The sequence below is a fragment of the Schistocerca cancellata genome, chromosome 5 (assembly GCF_023864275.1).
Source record: "Schistocerca cancellata isolate TAMUIC-IGC-003103 chromosome 5, iqSchCanc2.1, whole genome shotgun sequence".
Taxonomy (NCBI): Eukaryota; Metazoa; Arthropoda; class Insecta; order Orthoptera; family Acrididae; genus Schistocerca; species Schistocerca cancellata.
In genome coordinates, this window is record NC_064630.1 from 530688297 (window position 1) to 530714581 (window position 26285).

At 44.0% G+C, this 26285-nt stretch overlaps 1 protein-coding gene across 1 annotated transcript in view; it reads right to left on the reverse strand.

Annotated features, from left to right (window-relative positions):
* The window catches only part of LOC126187702 (carboxypeptidase B-like), a 153742-nt gene that overhangs the window by 76412 nt on the left and 51045 nt on the right, over positions 1 to 26285 (reverse strand). Inside the window, exons 2-3 of the mRNA XM_049928944.1 lie at positions 13143 to 13355; positions 3349 to 3439 (exon numbers count right to left, since the gene is read on the reverse strand). Coding sequence (XP_049784901.1) covers positions 3349 to 3439; positions 13143 to 13355 — 304 coding nt within the window. The remainder of the gene's footprint in view (positions 1 to 3348; positions 3440 to 13142; positions 13356 to 26285) is intronic.

The following is a 26285-nucleotide window of genomic DNA, read 5'->3' on the forward strand; positions in this document are numbered from 1 at the left end:
TATATGCATCGCTATTATACACTTACTGCTGCACCAGTCAGTTATTAATGAATACTACTCGCCATAAATCAACGGTGTCCAAAATGTGAGGCGAACAACACTATTATAGATTAGCAACAATTCAAAATATAGATATAGTGTAAACAGCTCGAGAATGAACAAAAACGTAAGTCCAGTGCAAATAAGCCCCTATCCTAAGAAAGAGAGTCACAGCAAAACTGACGAAAGTTGAAAAGAAAGCAGAAAGACACAAGTAAAATTAGATTTTAACGAAATGTAACAACAAGGTCTTTAGAGATTAAAGATAAGCTTGGATAGGTCAAATAATTTGGAGAAAATATACAGTTTCTCTAATGAAACAACTATGAAAGATTACGCAGGGGTCAAGAATTTGAATAACCGAATGAAAATTTGAATCCCATTAATCACAAGTTCGAATTGAGTGCCTTGACAACCGCATATACTTCTTCAATCCAGAACGACAAAAATGTATTCCATCAGTATTTGCAGAGACGAAAATTTATGATTTAGAAACACAAAAAACATCACAGCAAGCACAGGTATTTACAATTAAGCACGCCGGCCGGTGTGACCGTGCGGTTCTAAGCGCCTCAGTGTGGAACCGCGTGACCGCTACGGTCGCAGGTTCGAATCCTGCCTCTGGCATGGATGTGTGTGATGTCCTTAGGTTAGTTAGGTTTAAGTGGTTCTAAGTTCTAGGGGACTGATGACCACAGATGTTAAGTCCCATAGTGCTCAGAGCCATTTGAACCATTTTTGAACAACTAAGCACACAAATAATGAAATGAAATGTGAGTAAAAACTTGTGCTGCTTAATTACCTCTGGGTATGTTTCTATAACTACTGAGAAATGAATCAACATTCGTGCATGAGAAACATAGAAAATGCAGATGAAAATGCTTTCTTTATCTGGGGAAGAGCCGAAATAAAATAATGAAACCGTTTTTAAACGACTAAAACGGCACTATGTTTGCTTCATCTGAGAGTGTTTTTTTTTTCTTAATTCCTGTATTTAAACGTTTGGTAGTCGTTCAGGTTTATGCTCCAACGTGCTCACATTCAGTTGAGGCGGTAGAATACCTCTACGAAAAGCTACAGAATATTATAATTGACAGAAAATTTCACTGCAATACAATAACAAGGTATTTTAATTCGACAGTAGGACAAAACCAAAATAACGAATACTCAGAGGTCATACGTTAAGAGTTTGCCAAGAAGACTGCCACGTTTGTCCTTAAAACATTTATCACGAAGAAAACACATTAGTAATAAAAATAATGGTAATTTATTTGAGAATTTGGATGTGTACCAGATTAAATTAAGCAACAAGCTCTGTACCTAAGAAAATGATTTTAGAAATATATACGAAAGGAGCTATTATTTAGCAAAGATATTATGAAAATACCTGAAGATGTTACAGGTACGAAAAACGCAAAGGAAAAGAAAACCTGAAACGGAACAAGTTGCTGCTTAACAGATGACGTGAGTTTCAAGCAAAAAATGGTAAAAACATGATGGAATGTTAATGACAGAAACATAACAGGGAAAGTTTGGAAGTAGTCCTGGAAATCAATTACAAAAAAGACTTAAAGGAAGTAAAATCACACATCAAAATAAAATAATACAAACAGTCGTATAAGAAAACGTAGGCTTCCGTGGCCATTGTCACAGTCAATAAAATTCTTCTGGGTTTGAGGCCGCATTGTCATCTGTAAAATCCCGACGTTTCGGTGACTGTTGCAAGGGGTGTATTGGTTACCAATGCGAGATGCTCTGTCGACAGCTGATTTTAAGAGGCCAATGATTAATTTGCAACAGGCAACGCGTTTTCTAGCCGATAATTTAAAGTCATGTCCTAAGCTAACCACCACATCGTGGTGTGCAATGTAACCCGGAAAACGGCGGTCACCAGTCTGCGGCAGAACTAAAATCACAATCGTTTCGTTCACGGCGATTAAAGCTAACATCTACGAGCAAACTCAAGACAGAAAAAAATCAGTTTCAGCGATAAAAGTAAACTGTAGTTTCTCGCTATTATTGGTTACCTGAAATTATCCTCACACTGGCTGCATGAGCTGCCGCATTACTAACCGATGAGCACTCCTCATTGGCAGTTGGTTGCAGATTATAACTGACACATTCAGATTCCAAACGAAGAAAGAATGATGGGAAGAAAAATAAGGGTAGATGAAAAAGTCAATAAAATGATGAAAATAACACAGCAAAGTATTAGAAATAAAAAAAGGTTCGAACCAATTAACTGTATGAAAATAATAAAGTCTATTTATTGGGTTTATAAATTAAAAAATTGATATATTTGACAAGATTCGACTCTACGACCTTTTACAAATCAGGTTCCTACGCTAACAATTGCGTTGTACCACATTTCTGGATTAAATAGTTACAACTGTGGTGACCCAGTCACAGCTGTGAATTGTAGCCATCAAAAATTTGGCTTCAGGCAATGTCGTGCGAAGCTTATTTACTGTAAGCAGATCTCTGTGCTTATGGTAACCATAGATGTGACGCTGAATCGCATCTTCCACGGAAGTATTCAAGACCGTTTGGTTAGTGCTGCGTATGAAACGTGTGTATTTCATTAGCTTCGATGTGCTTTTCTGTGGTTAGTATATGTGATGAAATAAGAGTAAAAGTGCCAGCGGCATCCAAACACGTCAAGAAAGTCATCTGAACAAGGAACTGAAAGTGAACAGACCAACTGTTGTGGCAGTTTGGCAACGGCGAACCTTTTGGCCGTGACGCTGAGCGCTCTGATTCGAGGAAACCAGCTCCAACGCCTGAACTGTCAACTACCAAGTAATTTTAATCGGACTACAAGTGAGATTTGTGACTCAGCTTTTATGTTTCACCAGCTACTGACACTTTCCCCATTTCTTCTCTTGGTGTTTATTGTTATCCTAGTGCTTTAACAGCACTGTCTAAATCGTATTGTGTTACAGTTTTACATTTTGTGTAGCTGCTGAATTGGATAAAATGAGTATGAGCGACACTGGAAGAAAACTAAAAAGAATTTTTTGGGCTTGTAAGATTTTGTTTTAGACACATTCATCATGGGTGCTTTAGCACAAGCATTCATAACGGTGATGTCGTAATAACGTGGACACGCAGACACACAGACATACAGACATACAAAATTGAGCGCGCGCGAGCGCGCACACACACGCACACACACATACACACACACACACACTCAAATATTCAGGCTGAAAACGATTACAGGGACCTGTATTTAACACAGATCTCGGTCGTCAAATGGATATACAGAAATTCATTTCAGAAACTCTTATCTCTTAATGTTCACATTACCTCGTCAAGGGTCATGAATCTGTCGAACGAGACCCTCCCTTGCGGTAGCTCAGCGAGGTTCCTGGTTTGAGAACGTCCTCGTTCAAGTAACCTGCGGGGAAACAAGTGATAGTTCTCACATCTGTATTCCTTGCTCACCTAACAAGAAACGTTCAGTACAAGGTGAAGTATGTATAAGCAAGGCATGTGGTTCAGTAGGCTAGCACGGCATAGCATCATCAGCCCTGTGTATGATCTAAAACACGACAACGAAAGCTACCACACCTCAGTGGGGAAGTAAGACCAGTATGGAAATACACAAAGATGGAAGTTGTTATATGGTATGAAGAGTGGAAATGTCAAACGTTCTAAATGCCATTTTTCCGCAAAACACATTTTTACTGCTGTTGTGTTCTTGGCACTCTTTTGCACGTCGCTAGAGTTGTTCCAAGTACCAAATGATGGAAAAGACGTTCAAAACATTCATTATTAGATGCTGCATGGTCTTTGTGTCAAGCACTACTTCCCTCTTAAGTTCCAAGTAGCAGGCGTCAAGGTCTCTTCCATTTAGCTGACGCACAGTTTGTGTGGTAAGCAGAGTGCCTGTAGGCTTTTCTTTGTGTAAATAACACATCTTTATAATCGAAGGAAGATTTTGCAGTTATAGACAAACGGAGAAAGGCAAGCTAGGCCTTTGTTCCGCGAGACTGACACAAGATTGTTGAGTCAGATAAAGCTATGAAACTAATCCATGTAAGTCCAGTCGTACAATGCAGGCGTGTAAGATGCCCAGATGCAGTGTAATTAAAGTATGCGATATTCATCCATTGAACTAGCTATTAAAAATTCTTACTTTGGAACGTAAGAACGGCAAAAACGTCAATGTATTCAAAAGAGCATGGCTGATTAATGTTATAATTTACACAGTAAGGCCTGTTGACAATGTTGCCATTATTTCGTCAACAGCACAGGGAGTTCTACAGCAAAATTTGCAACATGATACCAAGAATGGAGCTGTGAAGGAAACAGAAGTTAGTACTGAGAGATTTCTTCTCTTTAATTTACATTGTTTTTTCTCTCGCAAAAAATTTAAGAGATATGAAAAATGGTATTTTGTTGACTACAGTTCTATTAGCTAAAACATTACTGCTGTATTTCTGTACTAGTATTATTACAAACAAAAGTATTGTCTTAGTATGAATGGCACCTGAAACGAAGTCTTTCTTAATGGCACATAGAACCAGCTAGTTCCCCTGTGCGGAACTTCGAACTTCCTTAATTGATTATTTCTTTTCTAATTTGTGTCATTTTTTGTAGTGATGACGTGAGCAGCAAAATTTTGTGGTATAGTAATGCCTGCCGGCCGCGGTGGTCTAGCGGTTCTGGCGCTGCAGTCCGGAACCGCGGGACTCCTACGGTCGCAGGTTCGAATCCTGCCTCGGGGATGAGTGTGTATGATGTCCTTAGGTTAGTTAGGTTTAAGTAGTTCTAGGTTCTAGGGGACTTATGACCTAAGATGTTGAGTCCCATAGTGCTCAGAGCCATTTGAACCATAGTAATGCCTTTCCAACTTTTTGGAAGCAAGGAAGTTATTTTCAAAAAGAGATATACTATTTTTTGTTTCTCCTGACAAATATGAGATTTGGCAGTTACAACGTTTGACATTTACATTCTTCCTACGATTAACGTGCATTCTGGACTAAAAAAGCAAGTATACGAGCTAGCACAATTATTAAAATGCGTTATGAGGTCTTAGCGATCACAACTACAGCATTGTGAACGTCGCTGGGTATACAAATAGGATAAAACAGACTACCCAAGTAAGCTTTCATCACGGCAGTGAGCCTATAATAAACCTTACTGTGTGCCATACAGCTCTTCAAACTTTTAACCTGTTGCCATCAGGATAACGACTATAAGCTTAAATGTATGAGAGATGCTCAATAAGTAACGCAACACATTTTTTTTTCTGAGAGCAGATGGGTTTTATTCAGGATTCCAGTACAATATATATTACAGAATCATATTTTTCAACATAATCTCCGTTCAGTGCGACAGCCTTACGCCACCTTACTGGGAGGGCGTGTATACCTGCGTGTTACCACTCTACTGGACGATGTCGCAGTTTCTTGCTGGCGCCGCCCCCCCCCCCCTCACACCAGGGGCCAACAGCTCTTTTGTTCGTACATATGTGGCACGCAGGGATCCCCGATCTATTGCAGCCTTTATTCTTTTCCAGGGCAGCTTTACCTTCCCCTTCCTTCTCCTTCCCTGTCCTTGTTCCTTTCCCTCTCTTGGTGTTCTTCTGTATGTCAGCCCATCTAGCCTCCTGGCTTTGCTTCGTCTTGCGGTTTGGTTGGTTTCTTTTCCTCCTCCTTTTTGGCTTTTCTTTTTTGGTCCCCCTCAGGGGCTTGACCTCCATCTCTACATTTGAAATTTGTAGTGTAAGCCAGATGGGGAAGAAAACGTCTTTGGTGTGGGTTGCTCTCCCCCTCCTCCTCATCCTCCTCTTACATTACAGTAAAATTTGATGTTATGTACTAATATGTTATGTATCCATCAGGTCGAGCCTCCTGACACCACAGGAATCACACTGCTGATACCCAGTCTGTGAACACCTTGTACAATCCTAGGAGTGGTTGCCCATCTTTTCAGGGCATCAAAATTCCCAGCAATGGCCGTTCTGCCAGGTGGCAGTTGGTGTGGGGTGTGGGTTGGTGTGGGTGTGAATGACTGACGCCAGGGCGGACGTTTAGCACGTGAAACGTGTTAAAATCTCTGGCCACTCTTCTGCAGCCGCGTCTCATCCTCAACCTAGTCCTGTCTCGGCTCCTGTTTCTACCTTCCAGGCCTTACCCTCTTCAGCTACCCCCTGGAAGGAGTGTCAGGATCACCAGCTTGGGGCGAAACCCTTTCCACATTTCCTGGTCTTTACCAGGACTGACAGGGAGACTCTGGAAACCACCAAACCACTTTTCTTTGTGGAAAGTATTGAGGGCAAGTTCAGTGAAGCTGAGTCGTTAAGCAAAATAAGATCTGGCTCTCTCCTTACAAAGACAACTTCTGCCAGTCAGTCGGCGTCCCTCTGTGCCTGCGAACGTTTAGGCGACATCCCTGTGACTATCGCTCCTCACAAGTCACCCAGTATGACACAGGGTATAATTTTCCGTAGGGACTTTCTCCTCCAGTTCGATGATGAACTTAGGGCTAATTCTAGATCGATGTGGCGTTCATTTCGTCCAGCATGTCCACAGAGGCCTTAAGGACCATCGTGTAGACACAGGCGCTTTCATACTGAGGATAAAAAGTTCCGAGGGCCCCGAAGCCATTCACTCTCTCCAGTCCCGACATCGCTGCCACATATTCGCTTACTATTAATGCCTCCTCCCTCTCTCTAAGACAGAAGTAGAAGCAGCGCAAGTCAAAGGACGAGGCTTCCCCAGCTTCGTGCGGGGCTCCACCTCCTCCTACTTATCTCGAATCAGACCCAGCTTTTATGCACGTCACCCCATCCTCAGTGAAGACCACTGACAGAGCGACATGACCTCCCCTCAGCTTCTTTAAGTCTCACCTGCACTCTCTCCACATGACAATCCAGTGGAATTGCAACGGATGTTATTGTCACTGAAAGGAAATACAATGCCTTGTTTCCTCGTATTCTGCATTCTGTCTTGCTCTTCAAGAAACGCACTTCCATGATGACCACTCTCCAATATTTTGTGATTACTGGGCATTATGTCAGAACTGTGCCGGCCCTGGGATAGCGTCTGGAGGGGTCATTAGTGACTGTATTCCCCTTCATAAACCTAGAAGCAATAGTGGTTAGAATGCAAACGACTCTGGCAATCGCCGTTTGCTATGCCTACCCCTCTCCAGGTAGGCCACTTTCTAACATTGAACTTTTTAGCTCAACACAGCAACTCCAGCCCCCATATCTCTTCCTCGGAGACTTCAATGGAGGAGTGCCACGTTCACGGGTCGGGGTCTTCTAATTGACCAACATATTACAGAGTTTGATTTGTGTCTCCTCAATGACTATTACCCTACCTACTTCAGTACTGCTCATGGCACCTTTACAGCTATCGACTCATGATCTGCTCCCCTGCTCTTGTGGATTCCCTACATTGGTCACCCCTGTATTGGTCACCCCCTGACGACGCCAAGCAGACAGGCCCCCCACGCTGGGCATTCCACAGGGCCAATTGGTCTTTATATATGTCTGCTGTGCACTTGGACACCTTTCTCTCGAATTGCATTGATGCGGTCGTGCAGGGCATCTCTGCCACTATACTTCATGCTGCTGGCACTGCTGTCCCCCTATCCACAGGTCCCCCATATCGTCGCCGGTACCGTGGTGGACCAAGGACGTAGGGCTTGCTGTCCAGGACCCCCGACAAGCACTGCAGCGATTTAAAAGACACTCTTCACAGACCAACCTGTCCGCTTTTAAGTGTCTCCGTGCTAAGGCTCGTTACCTTGTAAGCAGAGTAAAAAGGAATGCTGGGAGCACCATGTTTCCTCCCTGGGGACATATGCATCTTCAACGCAGATATGGTCCAACCTCTGTAGTCTGTGCCACCAGCGACAGTCAACTGTCTTGAGCCTTGTCCTCCAAGGTGCTCTTTGTGCTGTTCCATTGGTCCTTGCAGAACACCTCGTGACACACTTTGTGACAGCATCAGCGTCCTCTTCCCATCCCACTACCTTTCTCTGGCAGAAACGCCTAGTTGAACAGACCTCCCCTCTGCTTCAACCAAGCTGAGCCCTATAATGAGCCCTTCACTGAATGGGAATCCTTGCAGGCTCTTTCCTCTTCACCTGACACGGCGCCACAACTAGATGATCCAACACTTGGACGTTATGCAGAGGCAACATCTCCTCAGGGTCTTCAACCGCATTCGGCTCACGGATGCCTTCCCCTTGCAATGGCGAAACAGTATAGTTATACTAAGTCTGGGAAGGCTACCGCTCGATTAGACTGAAGAACGTACTTTGTAAGCTACTTGAGAGGATGATTAGCTTTCGATTGTGTGCTTACTCGAATCTTGGGGCCTTTTTTCCCCATATCAGTGTGGCTTCTGGGAAAGATGATCTCCAACTGGCCATTTACTAAGATTAGAAATTGCAATCCGACAGGCTTTTACTAACCGCCGGCGAATTGTTGCAGTTTCCTTTGACCTACGAAAGGTATACAACATTTTAGCTACCCTACATAACTGGGGCTTTCGCAGAGCCCTTCTGCTTTCTATCTGCGAGTTTTTATCCCACTGGCTCTTCCAGCTTCAAGTTAGCACTTCACTCAGCACCCCTCGGATTCAGGAGAATGGTATCCCACAAGGTTCTGTATTAAGTGTGACACTCTTCCTCAGAGCCATGAATGGGCTTGTAACTGCTGTTGGGCCTCTGGTAACACCGGAATTTTATGTTGGCGATTTTTGCTTCTGGTGATGCTCCCACTCAGTAACATCTGCTGAGCGCCGGCTACAAGGCGCCATCTGACAGGCCTCTGCGTAGGCTGTCTCCCATGGCTTCTAGTTTTCTCCCTCCTAAACGCGGTTTATGCACTGTTGTCGTCGACCCACGGTACACCCCGATATAGAACTTTATTTAGGCGACCAGCTGCTAGATGTAGCACAGTCCCGTTTCTTGGGCCTTATTTTGATAAAAAGCTGGTATGGCTGCCCCATATTCGCTACCTGAAGACTACACGCATGCAGAAGCTTAATGCTCTCTGCGTAATGGCCCACACATGTTTGGTGCAGACTGTGCTACTCTTCTCCATCTTTACCATGATCTGGTGTTATCCAGACTAGATTATGGTAGTCAGGTTTATGGTTCAGTGGCCCCTTCCACTCTGAAAATACTTCACCCTGTTCACCATTGTCAGGTGTGTCTGGCTGTTGGTGACTTACACACCAGTCCCGTTCACATTCTCCTCGCAGAAGCAGGGATTCCTCCTCTACAATTACGATGAAGCCAACTGGTTTCTTACGCAATCGCCATTCGCAAATTCCCTGACCGTCTCATGTACCCTGTCCTCTTTGCAAACGAGGGATGTCTCCCTCCTGATCACTGCCCATGGGTTGGATTGCTGGTTGGAATGCGCCTCACTTCGCTCTGTCGGGATCTCCATCTCGACTCACTGGAATGCACCCCTTGTATTTCCTTGCACACACCTCCTTGGATGGTGCCTAGACCACGGATTAGAACCGACCTATTCTAAGGTCATAAGGTCTCTGTCGCCCCTATGGTCTTCCTGGCCTCTGGTACGTTTCATCCTTGAAGAGATCCAGGGTGCTACCATCTTCTACGCTGGTGGTTCTAAGACGATGGATAATGCGGGATTCGCCTTCACGTCTCCTACTGGCTTAGAACACCATTTATTGCAAAGATCATTTAGTGTGTTCACAGCATAGCTGCTAGCCATTAATAGGGCCCTCCCTTTTTTTTACTCAAGCTTTCCTCCACAGTGTTTTAATATGTACCAACTCAAAGGCAACCTGCAGGCAATCGACCGATGCTACTCTCGTCATCCTTTGGTCCCTGCTATCCATGACCTTCTCTCTGCCCTTGGCTGTGCCGCCTGCTCATTTGTTTTTCTCTGGGTCCCAAGGTATCCGAGGGAATGAACTGACTGACCGTTTGGCAAGAGAAGCTGTTACTTACCCTCCCCATTCCCTTCCATGATTTCAGCTGCGGATATGCGGATCTACGTCAGAGCTCTCTTTGCCCAAAATTGGAATGACATCTGGTGCGCTACTGCTCTCAGTAATAAACTCTGCACAATCAAGGAGACTACTACAGTTAGGTGCTCTCCCTTCTACTCCTCTCGGCAGTAGTCCATTGTCTTATGCTGTTTACACATTGGTCGTATCAGACTCACCTATTGTTCCCTTCTGCATAAAGAACCACACCCACAATGTGGTTGTGGAGCCAAACTGACAGTATCCCATATATTGGTGGAATGTCCCCTTCTTTTGGTCCTTCGTAGTAAGTATAGTCTTCCAGAGTCCTTCATCATCGTCTCCTTAGGCCTTTATCCCACTTTAACGCGGGGTCGGCCCTGCTACTATGGATTTGGTGATGTTAGTGGCAGAGGCTGGCCAGAAGCCCTTCCTGTCGCCAACCCGTACCCCTCGGGATCGAATCGTGTACCCCAGCTGCCTGCATCTAGTGTAAGCCAATAAATAGTGCGAACATTTTCAAATGTCTGTGAGTCGTGATAACTGAAGCAATACATGGGATGTGGAAAACAGCCTAAAAACCACATCCATGATTTTACGGACTGAGGATGCAGTTTTGAACCTTTTCTTCGGAGGAGACGTGAGGTGGTGTTACTCCATGGATTGTCGTTTTGTTTTCGGTTCGAAGTGGTAAACCCATGTTTCATCACCTGTTCGATGTTCGACACAAATGTGTCAGCACTACCAACAGAGACGTCCTGTTGTACAGCGAGGTATTTGATCGATATCCGTCAATCGCCTGGAAGGAGAGTGTCCCATGTTCCAACAATGCAGGTGTCACAGCTGTGTGTGGCCGACAGGCACTCGGGAGATCTAGGCTACCTTGTTGCGATAATGACAGACACCTCGTCCAACGATTCACCGCGCTTTTGTTCACTGCCATGTCTCCGTAGACATTCTGCAGGGACCTATTAATATTCGCGTTGCACTGGTTTTCCGCCCAGAGAAACTCAATGACAGCTCTACGTCTGGAACGCACCTTCGTTACAGACGCCATTTTGAAGGCTACAAATAACGCCGCCACCTATTTGAACTGTATGAAGCTATTGGAGCCACGATGTCCCACAACAAATTCCGCCTTTTTTCAACCGAAATTTATCGAGAAAAATGTGTGTTGCATTACTTATTGAACGCACCTTGTAGTAAGCCGAATTTTGGCAAGTAACTTTATCTTATGCTGGTGTTATGTACTGTAATTTGCACAGAAATCAGGATGCTCACGTCTGTTAAGAAAACTAGTCAATATATAAAATAATACTCGAGATTTGCGGTTTTATTATACGGTAATAACGAAGGTCGCTGCGTCCCCTGCAACAAACTGGAATAGATTTTCGCAAAACCGAGTCATTTTTCGTACGAGGGACAAAATAACTGTAATAAGTTATTAAATCTTTGTTTGTACATTCGGGGGAATCTCATACAATCATTAATTTCTGTGCCCAATATTTCATTTAGCAGATTTTCGTGTGTGTATTTATCTCTCACTTGCAATAATTCCCTAGACCAGCGCCTCATTTTCTTTGTCTTTATACACTGCGCTAAAATACTGAAAGAAATTCGTTATCTGTGCTGGTAACCAACAACAATTGTGTTAAAATATTGTACTTCGCGATATGGTAACTACACAGTGCGAGAGCTATTCCAAATGTGAGGTTTAGTTTGACAGACTTGGTTTGTACGTCTCTGCGATTGTTTGACGAACCTATGGAAAGGAAACACCGAACCTAACAAACAAGCTTGATCCTTTACAGTGGCCTTAAACGGACAATCTTTCTTGTCAGCCGTCAACCCAGACCTCTCTTAAACAAATCAAACAGTCTTCATTAGACAAATAAGTCAAATAAAGTGGCATACTGTAAAGTATTTTGACATACTGTATACCGAAATTTGACAAATTGTTTAATCGTCAATGGGGGCCTTGATGATGAACAGAGTACAGTCGCCGCACAGAAATATTTGTACCTAAATTCTGGCCAAAATTGTAAAACTTTTAGTTTAATGAACGATTGTTGCAAGTCACGGTAAAGTAACTGACCAACTAGTGGGTTCATAATTCAATTTTCAGGGGCCTGAGATATGTCTTTGCACCTCTAATAACAGTTGAAAAAGATCTTTTTCTGTCAGGGAACATTTTTCTTGATTAAGGTATCAGCTTCATTCTAATTTCTTTGTGGCTTCATTAAATGATTGTTTTAAACTGAATCAGATCAAAATGTAACATGTAAACTATGGGCTAATCTAATCACTTAAAGCTGTAACACAGTAACGACATTGAAAATTTTACTACACAATATTTCATTTCGTCTGTCATTTTTTTTAGCAAGTTTGAATCTGTGTCGGGGCTTGTCGGAACTATGCTAAAGTATAGTCATAATTGGTACAGTACTGAGAGCTAGTTCTAAAGATAGAAACATCCTCAAATTTCCCCTAGGTAAATATAAGATTTTTTTTAAAAAAAATAATATAGTGTTTGTATTTATCTTATCAAAAAATTCATATGTATTTCGATTACAAACGACTTTTGAACAAAGTATGTGATTTGTATGATTCATGTGATCCTATAACGCTTTCTTTATTCAAATTTAGTGATCTTTTCAATCAATTATCAGTATTTTAATAACAAAAGGAAACGAAGTATTTAATATAACCATGAAACAATCGTCAAAGATGGTATAATAATACTAAGAAGAAGGGAGATAATAATGGAATTGTTGTACAGAGATGAACTAGGCTGATATTTACAGTCTTAAGTCCTGCTTCCTGATGTACACAAGGCGAAACCTTTCGCTCTAAGCCGCGATTACATTAGCGTTGTAAGCGCTGTTGCTGCTGCTACAGATCGACTGATTATTTACAAAAATTTTGGAGCCTCTCTAAGGTTAGCAATGAAGTAAGTTAGAGGTATTTACACTTACAATTAAGTTAAAAGTGTACGGGCGTGCTTTATTCGTTTAAAACTATTAGAAATAATTTTTGATTTAAGTACAAATACTCCACTGTGCCCCGGATCGCCGCACGCTGCTTGCGGGGCGCTTGTGGCGCGACCACATGGCAAGATGAGGCACTACTCACTGCTCGAGGTCGTCGGTTTCGACTGTGTACGTGACGCCGGCAGCGCTCAGGCGGACCTTGACGTCTTCTGCTGAGCGGGGCGCCACGGCGATGACAGCGCCACGCTGCGGCGACGGCATGGACAACACCAGCACGCCGCGGACGGAGTCCAGGGCCGATACCGCGGCCAGGCGGGCAGCGTCCTCCACGTGCGCCGTGCGCACCAGCAAGTACCTGCCAACACACAACACGCCAGGGGTTTTCGTTCTCTGCTACAATACCGGGGCCCACGAGAAAGACAGGCTGTGGTGCGTAAGTCACGGCACGTGACGCTGCAGGTCTTACGAGTGCCAGCAAACGTCTCAGGCGAGGAGCGAGTAACTATTTCAGACGACTTTAATAACACTTGATTGCGCGTTTAAATGCATTCTAGTTCTCGATAGCGCACGACAAAATTAAGACCCTTTGTTGGTACCTTTCCAATTAAATACTGATTTCCCGTGGGTCCTGCATGGAGCCGAGCATTCCCGAAGTGTAGCGGACTAGCCCACTAGTGACGTCACAAGTTCGTTGCAGGGCCCGTATACCTCGTTGGCCCTATACAATACAGGGTGACGCAAACTGAAACAGAAATTTGCGAAACATGTGCAGCTGGTAGAGCTGCAGAACACTGCATCGTCATTTTAGCTTATGCTTCGACGTGACTGTAATGAATATCAATTGAAAAAACACATTCTGTAACCACTCACATTTACCGTTCACCCCACTGGCCGTTTCGCAGGATCATACGTCCGTCAACAGGTGAACTTACTGCAGTTAATAAGGCATAGAAGATCTGACTGCATGGCTTTTTTCGGGCATCCTGTAGCGCTGTCTAGCAGCAGAAGACAAAAAATAAATTTAGTACAAGACTCATTGTTATGTGTGTGCTCTGAGCCTGTGACCAGTGAAAGGTGTTTACATTTATACCACTGTTCACTCACGCAATTAAATCGTCAACACATAATTGAGTCTTGTACTAAAATAGTTTTTTATTTTGGTACTGATGCCCACAGAAAGTCGTACATAGTGTAATACTTCGCTGCCAGTCACATAGGACAAGAGAGAAAACAGAGCAACAACTTATACGTGAGATTTTCCCGAAGAGCCAGAAAGTTGCAGCTGCCTGACGTGATCGCCTCGCTTGGGAAGAGTTGCCCCATTTGAAGTCTAATGCACGACAAGAGGAACGCTGACGAATCAGAAACATCTTGCTTTAGTTGAACGAAGCACAGGCATTGCTGTTAAAAACACAGGTCTTGGTCGGGTCGCTGCTTTCTTGATAACTCAGGAATGCAGACAAACAACTGAAGACAGTCTTCTGAAGTAGCAAAACATAGAACACCTCAGAGTGACACCAATGACGAAGATACTGATAAAGAAAACAACGTGTGAAAATCGAGTCACATCTACACCATCTGAGCGCAGAAAGGACTGACGCGATCAAACAACCAAATTTTTCACTTAGTATCTTACACAGGCATTCACGGCCAGTTCAAGTTGTTTTGAGTTTTCATTATTTCACCACACTACAGGCAGGACTAAAGGCTCGACTACTTTTTGTTGTATTTGGGGTGGAAATATTTTCCTAATTTTTTGATTGTATGTGAGCAAGAGAGAGATTTTCTGCATGCTTCAATAGTTTGTTCTACTCTACGGGGAAACTAGGTACAAAATGGCTCAAATGGCTCTGAGCACTATGGGACTCAACTGCTGAGGTCATTAGTCCCCTAGAACTTAGAACTAGTTAAACCTAACTAACCTAAGGACAGCACAAACATCCATGCCCGAGGCAGGATTCGAACCTGCGACCGTAGCGGTCTTGCGGTGCCAGACTGCAGCGCCTTTAACCGCACGGCCACTTCGGCCGGCAAACTAGGTACCATCAAGAAGTATTGTAGGTAACCACCCAAACAGCAAGCAGCTTCAGCAACTCGAGGAGACGTTCTAACCCCACATCGATTCAAAAATGGTTCAAATGTTAAAGTTTCGAGAACATACCTTCACCGAAGAGTCAAGCAGTATATTGCTCCCTCCTACGTATATCTCGCGAAGAGACCATGAGGATAAAATCAGAGAGATTAGAGCCCACACAGAAGCATACCGACAATCCTTCTTTCCACGAACAGTACGAGACTGGAATAGAAGGGAGAACCGATAGAGGTACTCAGGGTACGCTCCGCCACACACCGTCAGGTGGCTTGCGGAGTATGGATGTAGATGTAGATGTAGAAATGGCTCTGAGCACTATGCGACTTACCTTCTGGGGTCATCAGTCGCCTAGAACTTAGAACTACTTAAACCTAACTAATCTAAGGACATCACACACATCCATGCCCGAGGCAGGATTCGAACCTGCGACCGTGGCGGTCGCTCGGCTCCAGACTGTAGCGCTTAGAACCGCACGGCCACTCCGGCCGCTCCAGACCGAATCCATCTGTTGGATTAACGAAGAGGAGTGGTATGTGGGTCAGTGGGCCAGTCTGGACATGGCTTTTAGGCGGTTTCCCACATCTGACTAGGTGAATACTCGGGTGTTACCCACTTTTGACTTCAATTATGTGATTTGGAAACATTTTAACATCCTCTCGCACTTTCACAAGAGATAATATTAGAAACAGTCACATGAGGTACATAAATTCTATTGCAGGAAGAGCATCCGACCACCCTCTGCCATTAACAATGCCAAATCGAGAATAACCTCGGGAAGGCAGAAGATAAAGGCAGAAAAAATAAACAGAAAGAAAGAAGTAGTATTGTAGGAACAGTTTCACAAAAACGTCCACTGACGAACTTTCAGAGTGATGTAAAGATGAGCTGTAACTTCTTAGGGTTTTGTTTAAGATCTAGGTTTTGTCCCGATCGTGGCAGTGAATAATGATTGTCATTCATATCTGGTACGCCAGCAACAGTATTCTTACGGCTGGAACTTGGATAAACATGGATCTCATCAGCGTATGATTGCTGACGACAACCTTTAACAAAATTAATTACGGTCTGGGAGTTTCAACGAGAAACGTGAACCACAAAATCTTAAAAGAGGAAATTACATTTTAAAAGAGAGCTCTTGGAATCAGTAAACTGGAAGGAGAATGGAAGACTTATACTTATAAGAATTCTAGGTAGCACTTCGTCAGACGTGCCTTTACCATGTTGACATAACATCAGATGAATTCCGATAAGTGCTGCTTTGATCATAACAGGTCATTGTAACCCACAAAAATTGTCACATAAATGCACGGGGCTTAAATGAGAATCTTTGGAGCAATGGTGACGTTCTTCTCACGAAACCATTTTGGATGACTTTAGAAATCGCTATTATTTCGTTGAAACTATCATATATGTAACATAGGTATCACGTGAATAAGAGAGATAAGGCACATGCAAAGGCATCTGGGTAATCACTTTTCCCTTGCTTTATATATGAACGGAATGGAATGGGACGCAAAATCGGTAATACCGGTAATGGTACGTAGTGCCGCCCGTAAAGCCCTGTACAGTGGCTTGAGAAGAGTACAGGGTGACTCAGCTGTCGCTACCTATAGGTTTCATGCAATCCGCACCACCTTCAAAAACCACAAGAGAGATTTTTATATTCTCTGTTTCAATACACGCAAACAATTAGTCCTAAGAAACACTGAGCTGCACCTTTTAATTAAATTTTGTTCTAATATGCGTTTCCGCTGGAGACCATATTTCTAGAGTTATTAAAGGAAAACGCATTGTACGTTTTTCTTGAATAATTCGAAAACTACGACCTCTAACGGAAATATGTCGCTGTACAAAATTTAACCATTAAATTTCCTACAATAAGATTCTGTTCATATTTTCTGTAGAACTAATACACTACTGGCCACACCAATATGAAATGCAGGTGATAAACGGGTATTCATTGGACACATATATTATACTAGAACTGACATTACATTTTCACGCAATTTGGGTGCATAGATCCTGAGAAATCAGTACCCAGAACAATTACCTCTGCCCGTAATAACGGCCTTGATACCCCTGGGCATTGAGTCCAACAGAGCTTGGATGGCGTGTACAGGTACAGCAGCCCATGCAGCTTCAACACGATACCACAGTTCATCAGGAGTAGTGACTGGCGTATTGTGACGAGCCAGTTGAAAGGCCACCATTGACCAGACGTTTTCAGTTGGTGAGAGATCTGGAGAATATGCTGGCCAGGGCAGCAGTCGAACATTTTCTGTATCCAGAAAGGCCCGTACAGGACCTGTAATATGCGGTCGTGCATTATGCTGCTGCAATGTAGGGTTTCGCAGGGATCGAATGAAGGGTAGAGCCACGGGTCGTAACACATCTGAAATGTAACGTCCACTGTTCAAAGTGCCGTCAGTACGAACAAGAGGTGACCGAGACGTGTAACCAATGGCACCCCATACCATCGCGCTGGGTGATACGCCAGTAGGGCAATGACGAATACACGCTTCCAGTGTGCGTTCACTGCAATGTCGCCAAACACGGATGCGACCATCATGATGCTGTAAACAGAACCTGGATTCATCCGAAAAAATGACGTTTTGCCATTCGTGCACCCAGGTTCATCGTTGAGTACACCATCTCAGGCGCTTCTGTCTGTGATGCAGCGTCAAGGGTAACCGCAGCCATGGTCTCCGAGCTGATAGTCCATGCTGCTTCAAACGTCGTCGAACTGTTCGTGCAGATGGTTGTTGTCTTGCAAACGTCCCCATCTCTTGACTCAGGGATCGAGACGTGGCTGCACGATCCGTTACAGCCATGCGGATAAGATGTCTGTCATCTCGACTGCTAGTGATACGAGGCCGTTGGGATCCAGCACGGCGTTCCGTATTACCCTCCTGAACCCACCGATTCCATATTCTGCTAACAGTCATTGGATCTCGACCAACGCGAGCAGCAGTGACGCGATACGATAAACCGCAGTCGCGATAGGCTACAATCCGACCTTTATCAAAGTCGGAAACATGATGGTACGCATTTCTCGTCCTTACACGAGGCATCACAACAACGTTTCACCAGGAAACGCCGGTCAACTGCTGTTTGTGTATGAGAAATCGGTTGGCAACATTCCTCCTGTCAGCACGTTGTAGGTGTCGCCACCGGCGCCAACCTTGTGTGAATGCTCTGAAAAGCTAATCATTTGCATATCACAGCATCTTCTTCCTGTCGGTTAAATTTCGCGTCTGTAGCACGTCATCTTCGTGGTGTAGCAATTTTAATGGCCAATAGTGTACTTTGCATGTACTGAGTGAAAGCATATGAAAATCATCCACGTGGCACATGGTATATGGAGGCTTTGTGGGTTGGATAATACCCACAGGTAGGGGCAGCTGAATCACACTGTGTATGTATTATGCATAACCCTACAGAATGACCGAAAAGTAAGAAGATAACTTTTCGTGAACGCTCCATGCCATTTTAAACTGTCATCTGTACATGCACTATCTGATTAAAAGTGTCGAGACATCACTATCTAATGCGGAATTGACCACTAGACGTCATGAAAGGAGGTCGCGCCAGCGTAAAAGGAGGCAGGAAATATTGTGTAATTAGTTGAAAAGCAGTAACAGCTGAACGGGTCGATCAGGATAATTCAGTAATTTCAAATGTGGACTAGTCACTTCATGTCACCTGAATTATAAGTCCATCGGGAGCATTTCAACCCTTCTAAAGCTGCCCAAGTCGACTATTGGTAATATGACTATGAAGTGGAAACATGAAGGAACAGCCAGAAATGAACCAAGAGCAGGCATACCTCATGTACTGACGGACGGGAATATCGATCATAGCAGAGGACGGTTGAGAAACAGCACGAATTCAGCATTAAAAAATCACTCGTGAGTTCCAGCAGTCAAGCTAGCACGATGACTGTGTGTAGGGAGTTAAAAATAATGGGGTCGAGCAGCTCCTCATAAGCCACGCACATTTCAGTCACCGATCAGTGACGCTTGAGGTGGCGTACAGGGCAATTCCGTTGGACAGTGGATGGTTGGGAACGAGTGATTTGGAGTGATGAATCACGTCATACCCTGTAGCAATCCGATGAAAAGGTTTAGGTTTGACGATTTCTCGAGAACGTTGGCCTGCTATCGTGAATACAGTGAAGTATGGAGGTGGTGGTGTTACAGTATGGAAGTGATTGGGGTGTGGTGCCCTTACTGTACTTAAGAAAACGCTAAATATGGAAGTGCATGAACACGTTTTACAGCATTGTGTATTGCGTATAGCAGAGAAACAGTTTGGAAACGATGGCTACCTGTGCCAGAGTGACAATGCTCGCTGGCATAAAGCAGCATCTGTGAGGCAGCTGTTCGTTGACAGTAACATATCCGAAATGGACTGGTTTGCCCAGAGTCCCAACCTGAACACAACGGAACACTTCTGGACGAATCGGAAAGTCAGCTTCGCTCCAGAACCCAGTGCCCAACCTACCTACCTACACTGGTTTCGGATGTCGAGGAAGACTGGGCTGGCGTTCATTCACAGACATTCAGACACATCACTGAAAGTGTCCCCAGCAGAGTTCAAGCCGTCATAAATACGAAGGTAGGACGCACTTTATATTAATTTATACTAACATGGGTACGGATACTTTTGATCAGGTAGTGTATTAAGCATCGTGCAGTAACTGAAGGGAAATATCAATGTTTACACTGATCGCTTAGCCAGGAAATAGAGGCAATGGTACAAACATAGATAAGGGGACTCAGTTTCTAGATGCGACTTGTTTCCACATCAGACATTAAGTGGAAAAATTCACTTGTTATTATTTGGCGAAAATCGTCCCTAACACTTTTTCCGCAGCTGCAAGGTAATGGTGCGTACGCAGCACCAAGTATTTACGGATTTTTCAAAATGAAGAACACATTCATCGTACTGGGAGACGAGGCGGTCAGTTCCTGTTTCGTTGAACGAGATCTACATCTACATCTACATCCATACTCCGCAAGCCACCTGACGGTGTGTGGCGGAGGGTACTTTGAGTACCTCTATCGATTCTCCCTTCTATTCCAGTCTCGTATTGTTCGTGGAAAGAAAGATTATCGGTATGCCTCTGTGTGGGATCTAATCTCTCTGGTTTTATCCTCATGGTCTCTTCGCGAGATATACGTAGGAGGGAGCAATATACTGCTTGACTCCTCGGTGAAGGTATGTTCTCGAAACTTCAACAAAAACCCGTACCGAGCTACTGAGCGTCTCTCCTGCAGAGTCTTCCACTGGAGTTTATCTATCATCTCCGTAACGCATTCGCGATTACTAAATGATCCTGTAACGAAGCGCGCTGCTCTCCGTTGGATCTTCTCTATCTTTTCTATCAACCCTATCTGGTACGGATCCCACACTGCTGAGCAGTATTCAAGCAGCGGGCGAACAAGCGTAGTGTAACCTACTTCCTTTGTTTTCGGATTGCATTTCCTTAGGATTCTTCCAATGAATCTCAGTCTGGCATCTGCTTTACCGACGATCAACTTTATATGGTCATTCCATTTTAAATCACTTCTAATGCCTACTCTCAAGATAATTTATGAAATTAATTGCTTCCAGTTGCTGACCTGCTATAATGTAGCTAAATGATAAAGGATCTTTCTTTCTATGTATTCGCAACACATTACACTTGTCTACATTGACATTCAATTGCCATTCCCCGCACCATGCGTCAATTCGTTGCAGATCCTCCTGCATTTCAGTACAATTTTCCATTGTTACAACCTCTCGATATATGACAGCATCATCCGCAAAAAGCCTCAGTGAACTTCCGATGTCATCCACAAGGTCATTTATGTACATATATTGTGAATAGCAACGGTCCTAAGACACTCCCCTGCGGCACACCTGAAATCACTCTTGCTTCGGAAGACTTCTCTCCATTGAGAATGACATACTGCGTTCTGATATCTAGGAACTCTTCAATCCGATCACACAATTGGTCTGATAGTCCATATGCTCTTACTTTGTTCATTAAACGACTGTGGGGAACTGTATAGAACGCCTTGCCGAAGTCAAGAAACACGACATCTAACTGGGAACCTGTGTCTATGGCCCTCTGAGTCTCGTGGTCTTTTTCGAAACCCATGCTGATTCCTACAGAGAAGATTTCTAGTCTCCAGAAAAGTCGTTATACTCGAACATAACACGTGTTCCAAAATTCTACAACTGAACGACGTTGGAGATATAGGTCTATAGTTCTGCACATCTGTTCGACATCCCTTCTTGAAAACGGGGATGACCTGTGCCTTTTTCCAATCCTTTGGAACGCTACGCTCTTCTAGAGACCTATGGTACACCGCTGCAAGAAGGGGAGCAAGTTCCTTCGCGTACTCTGTGTAAAATCGAACTGGTATCCCATCAGGTCCAGCGGCCTTTCCTCTTTGGAGCGATTTTAATTGTTTTTCTATCCCTCTGTCATCTTTTTCGATATCTACCATTTTGTCATCTGTGCGACAATCTAGAGAAGGAACTACAGTGCAGTCTTCCTCTGTGAAACAGCTTTGGAAAAAGACATTTAGTATTTCGGCCTTTAGTCTGTCATCCTCTGTTTCAGTACCATTTTGGTCACAGAGTGTCTGGACATTTTGTTTTGATCCACCTACCGCTTTGACGTAAGACCAAAATTTGTCAGGATTTTCTGCCAAGTCAGTACATAGGACTTTACTTTCGCATTCATTGAACGCCTCTCGCATAGCCCTCCTCACACTACATTTCGCTTCGCGTAATTTTTGTTTGTGTGCAAGGCTTTGGCTGTGTAGTTCCCTTTGCTTCTGCAGCAGTTTTCTAACTCGGTTGTTGTACCACGCTGGCTCTTTTCCATTTCTTACGATCTTGCTTGGCTTATACTAATCTAATGCATGTTGTACGATGGTTTTGAACTTTGTCCACTGATTCTCAACACTATCTGTACTTGAGACAAAACTTTTGTGTTGAGCCGTCAAGTACTCTGAAATCTGATTTTTGTCACTTTTGCTAAACAGAAAAATCTTTCTACCTTTTTTAATATTTCTATTTACGGCTGAAATCATCGATGCAGCTGACGGATACACAACCGCATCCACTCTCGTCCGATTGAAACCGACGTCCACGCATGCCTTTCTTCCGGTCGCCAAGGATTTGAAAATCACACGGTGAAAGATCCGGTCCGTATGGAGGATGTTGGAGTATTTCCTAGCCAAATTGCTGAAACGTAGCCTTCGTCCGATTATGGTCCCGCGACAGAGGAACTTGTTTCCATGTTTATCGACGGGAACTAAGTCTTCCATAGGAGCTAGTTCAGTGTCTTCCAAAAAATGATGTGAAAGTAGGGAATGCGATAAAGTTTATGTTCGGTATTCGTCAAATGAAGAGAGTCGATTTTCTCTTGAAAGAAGATGTTCTGTTGTCTGCTGTGAAAGCTGTGGCGTCCGAGTAGCGAGCGGCCGAGGAATCAGCCGCGTCTGCTACACAGCTTTCTGAGGATGAGTCGAATCTTAGGCGCTAGCTGTACGATACTACGACCGCTGAATGAATACATTAGAGCAGTCCGCCAACAACGAAGGTCATAACTCAACAACTGCGTGTCGTTCCCCCACCACAGCGGTGACGGAATGGAAACGTGACAACAGTACGGCCCCCTGTAGCGCTGACAGTGTATTATGACGGGTGTTCGTTTTTCATTTAACTGCCTCTTATACAGTGAAGCGCCAAAGAAACTGGTGTAGGCATGCGTATTCAAATACAGATATATGTAAACAGGCAGAATACGGCGTTGCGGCCTCGGCACAGAACGCGGTGTTACAGTTGGCGCACGAGCGATGGGACACAGCATCTCCGAGGTAGCGATGAAGTGGTGATTTTCCCGTACGACCATTTCACGAGTATACCGTGAATATCAAGAATCTGGTAAACCATCAAATCTCCGACATCGCTGCAGCCGAAAAAAGATCCTGCAAAAACGCAACTAAGGACAACTGAAGATAATCGTTCAACGTGACAGAAGTACAATCCTTCAGCAAATTTCTGCAGATTTGAATGCCGGGCCATCAACAAGTTTCAGTGTGCGGACCATTCAACGAAACATAGTCGATATTGGCTTTCGGAGCCGAAGGCACACACGTGTACGACACAACGTCTTACGCCTCACTTGGGATCGTTAACACCGAAATTGGACCGTTAATGACTGGAAAAATATTGTCTGGTTGGGTGAGTCTCGTTTCAAATTCTGGACGTGAACGGCTATGGAAACAGCCTCATGAATCCATGGACCCTGCACGTCAGCAGGGAACTGTTCAGGCTGGAGGAGGCTCTGTAATGGTGTGGGGCGTGTGCAGTTGGAGTAATATGGGACCCCCTGATACATCTAGATACGACTCTGACAGGTGACACGTACGTAAGCATCCTGTCTGATCATCTGCATCCATTCATGTCCATTGTACTTAGCGACTGACTTGGGCAATTCCAGCAGCACAATGCGACACCCCACCCGTCCACAATTGCTAGAGAGTGGCTCCGGGAAATGGCTGCAGGAACTCTCTTCTGAGTTTAAACACTTCCGCTGGCCACCAAATTCCCCAGACATGAACATTACTGAATGTATCTGGGATGTCTTGCAACGTGCTGTTCAGAAGAGATCTCAACCCTCTCATACTCATACGGATTTATGGACAGCGCTGCAGGATTCATGGTGTCACTTCCCTCCAGCACTACTTCAGACATTAGTCGAGTCCATGCCACGTCGTGTTGCGGCACTTCTGCGTGCTCGGGGGGCCCTACACGATATTAGGTAGGTGTACCAGTTTCTCTGGATCTTCAGTGTATATGTCCCACGCATACACATTATTTATATTTCTTCCACCTTTTGACGTTCCCTTCTTGGTTTACTACCGACTCGACTTCTGATATTTATATGGCTCCTACTTTTTTCTCCAAAGGTCTCTCTAACTTTCCGACAGTCACACATTCTTCTAAAGACTTGCATTTTTTTCTCTAGCCTTTCCTGGTCATCTTTTAGATGTTTGTGTTCTCCTTTTGCCTGCATTATTTGCTTCATTTTTCATTTTGTCTCCTTCCCTCACTTAAATTCAATCTCTCATACGTTATCCAAGTATTTCTACTCGCCTTCTCTTATTGCCTAATTGTTCCTTTTCTGCCTTCACTATTTCATTTCTCAAAGCTACCCATTCGTCTTCTGTTGTATTTATTTCCACTGTTTTCAGTCAGTTGTAACCTCATGCTTCCTCTGAATCTCTCAACCAGCTCTAAGTCTTTCAATTTATCTGAGTCCCATCTCATTAACTGCTTATCTTTTCGAAACTGCTTCAGTTTTAACCTGCAATTCATAGCCAATAAATTATGGTCAGAGTCCACATCTGCCCCTGGACAAATTTTTCAGTTTAAGACCTCTGTCTTTCCAAAACACAATCATCTAAAACCTTCCGGCGCCATCAAGCGTCTTCCACGCATAAAACTTTCTTTTACGATTCATAAATCAACCATTCGTAATGATTAAATTATGCTCTGTGCAAAATGCTGTAAGGTGTCTCGGCCTTTCATTCCTCAACTCCAACCTACGCTCTCTTGCTATTTTTCATCTCCTATTCTATTGTCGAATTCCAGTCACTCATCACAATTCAATTTTCGTCTTCTTTAACAGACTATGTAAGTCTTTTTATCTCACTTCGTATTTTTTAAATGTCTTCGTCATCTGAGGAGACAGTAGTCGCATAAACTTGTACTACTGTATTGTAGTGGGTATTGGCTTCGTGTCTGTCATGCGTTTACTATGCTGTTCACAGTAGCTCACCCACCTTTCTATTTTTTATTCATTAACAGTTCTAACCCTGAATTATCCTAATTTGTTTACAATCCTACACTAAACTGACCAGAATCTTTCTTCGCTTTTTAAATTCTCTAACCTATCTACCGGATCAAGTGATTTAACATTCGATGCTCCGACCTGTACAAGGCCAATTCGGTTTCTCCTGATGACAACCTCCTCCTGAGCAGTCACCACCAGGAGATCGAAATGAATAGCTATTTGTACCCGCGGAATATTTTGCCCAGGAAGATGCACCCTCGGGAAAAATAACAGCTGTAATTTTTCTTTGTTTCCAGGCGTTCGCAGTACCGACATAGCAAGGCCGTGTTGACTAATGTTACATAGCCAAATCCAGATGATTGCGCTGCAACTACTGAATAGGCTGATGCCTGCCATCAGACGCCAGTGAGTTAGCCTGACCTCTCCATAGATAACCCTCTGCTTTGGTTGTTCTTACGGTACGGCTGACTCTATCGTAGTGGAGCGCAAGCTACCCCACATCGGCAAGGTCCATGGCTTAGTCCATGGCTCATAAGGGCAGCAGAGGGACGTTAGTCTAATATTGGCACATTCCCTTCCTATCCTGTTCCTTCGTCATTTCAGTTGAAGATTTGCTAGTTTGACTTCTGGCTTATCCCGAAAACCGAGATGCTTCTTGCGCGGAATGCGTTTCTACAAGCACATTTTTGTTTTACCTTGCGCTGTGGTCTGGGGTAGTGCTTTAAACCTTAGTGATAGGCCTTAGTCCCCTCACTTTCTGTTTATATGAATTCCCAGATTCGCCCTCCCCACCCCATCCCCCCTTCCAAGTATTGCACGTGTCTGTCCACTTGTATAGTCAGTGAGAAACTATCCATTGAATTGAAAACAATGCACAAGCGGTGATCCGTACCACGCGTGGTCAATCAAGTACATATTTACTTTGTCGTATCTCCCTTTGCTTTCACCGTTGTTTGCGCTAACCGTCGCTGTATATATCGGTAAGTGCAATGCACATAATTACGTAGTTTCTCCCTTTTGCTTTTCAAGGAACAGGGCCATATACATGATGAAGCTACACCTCAAATACTTCGTAAGCTGTCTGAGGACGAAGTGAAAGGATGGAGCCCCCATTCGATTTCACAGATGAAAGTGAAGGGGGCAAGAAACTGTAGCCATGGATTGCCACAGAGCAATCCGGGGATTCGACTAATGTCTGAAGTAATGCTGGAGGGAACTGACACCATGAATCCTGCAGCGTTGTCCATAAATCCGTAAGAATACGAGGATAGTGGGGATCTCTTCTGAACAGCACGTTGCAAGGTATCCCAGATGTATGCTCAATAATGTGCATG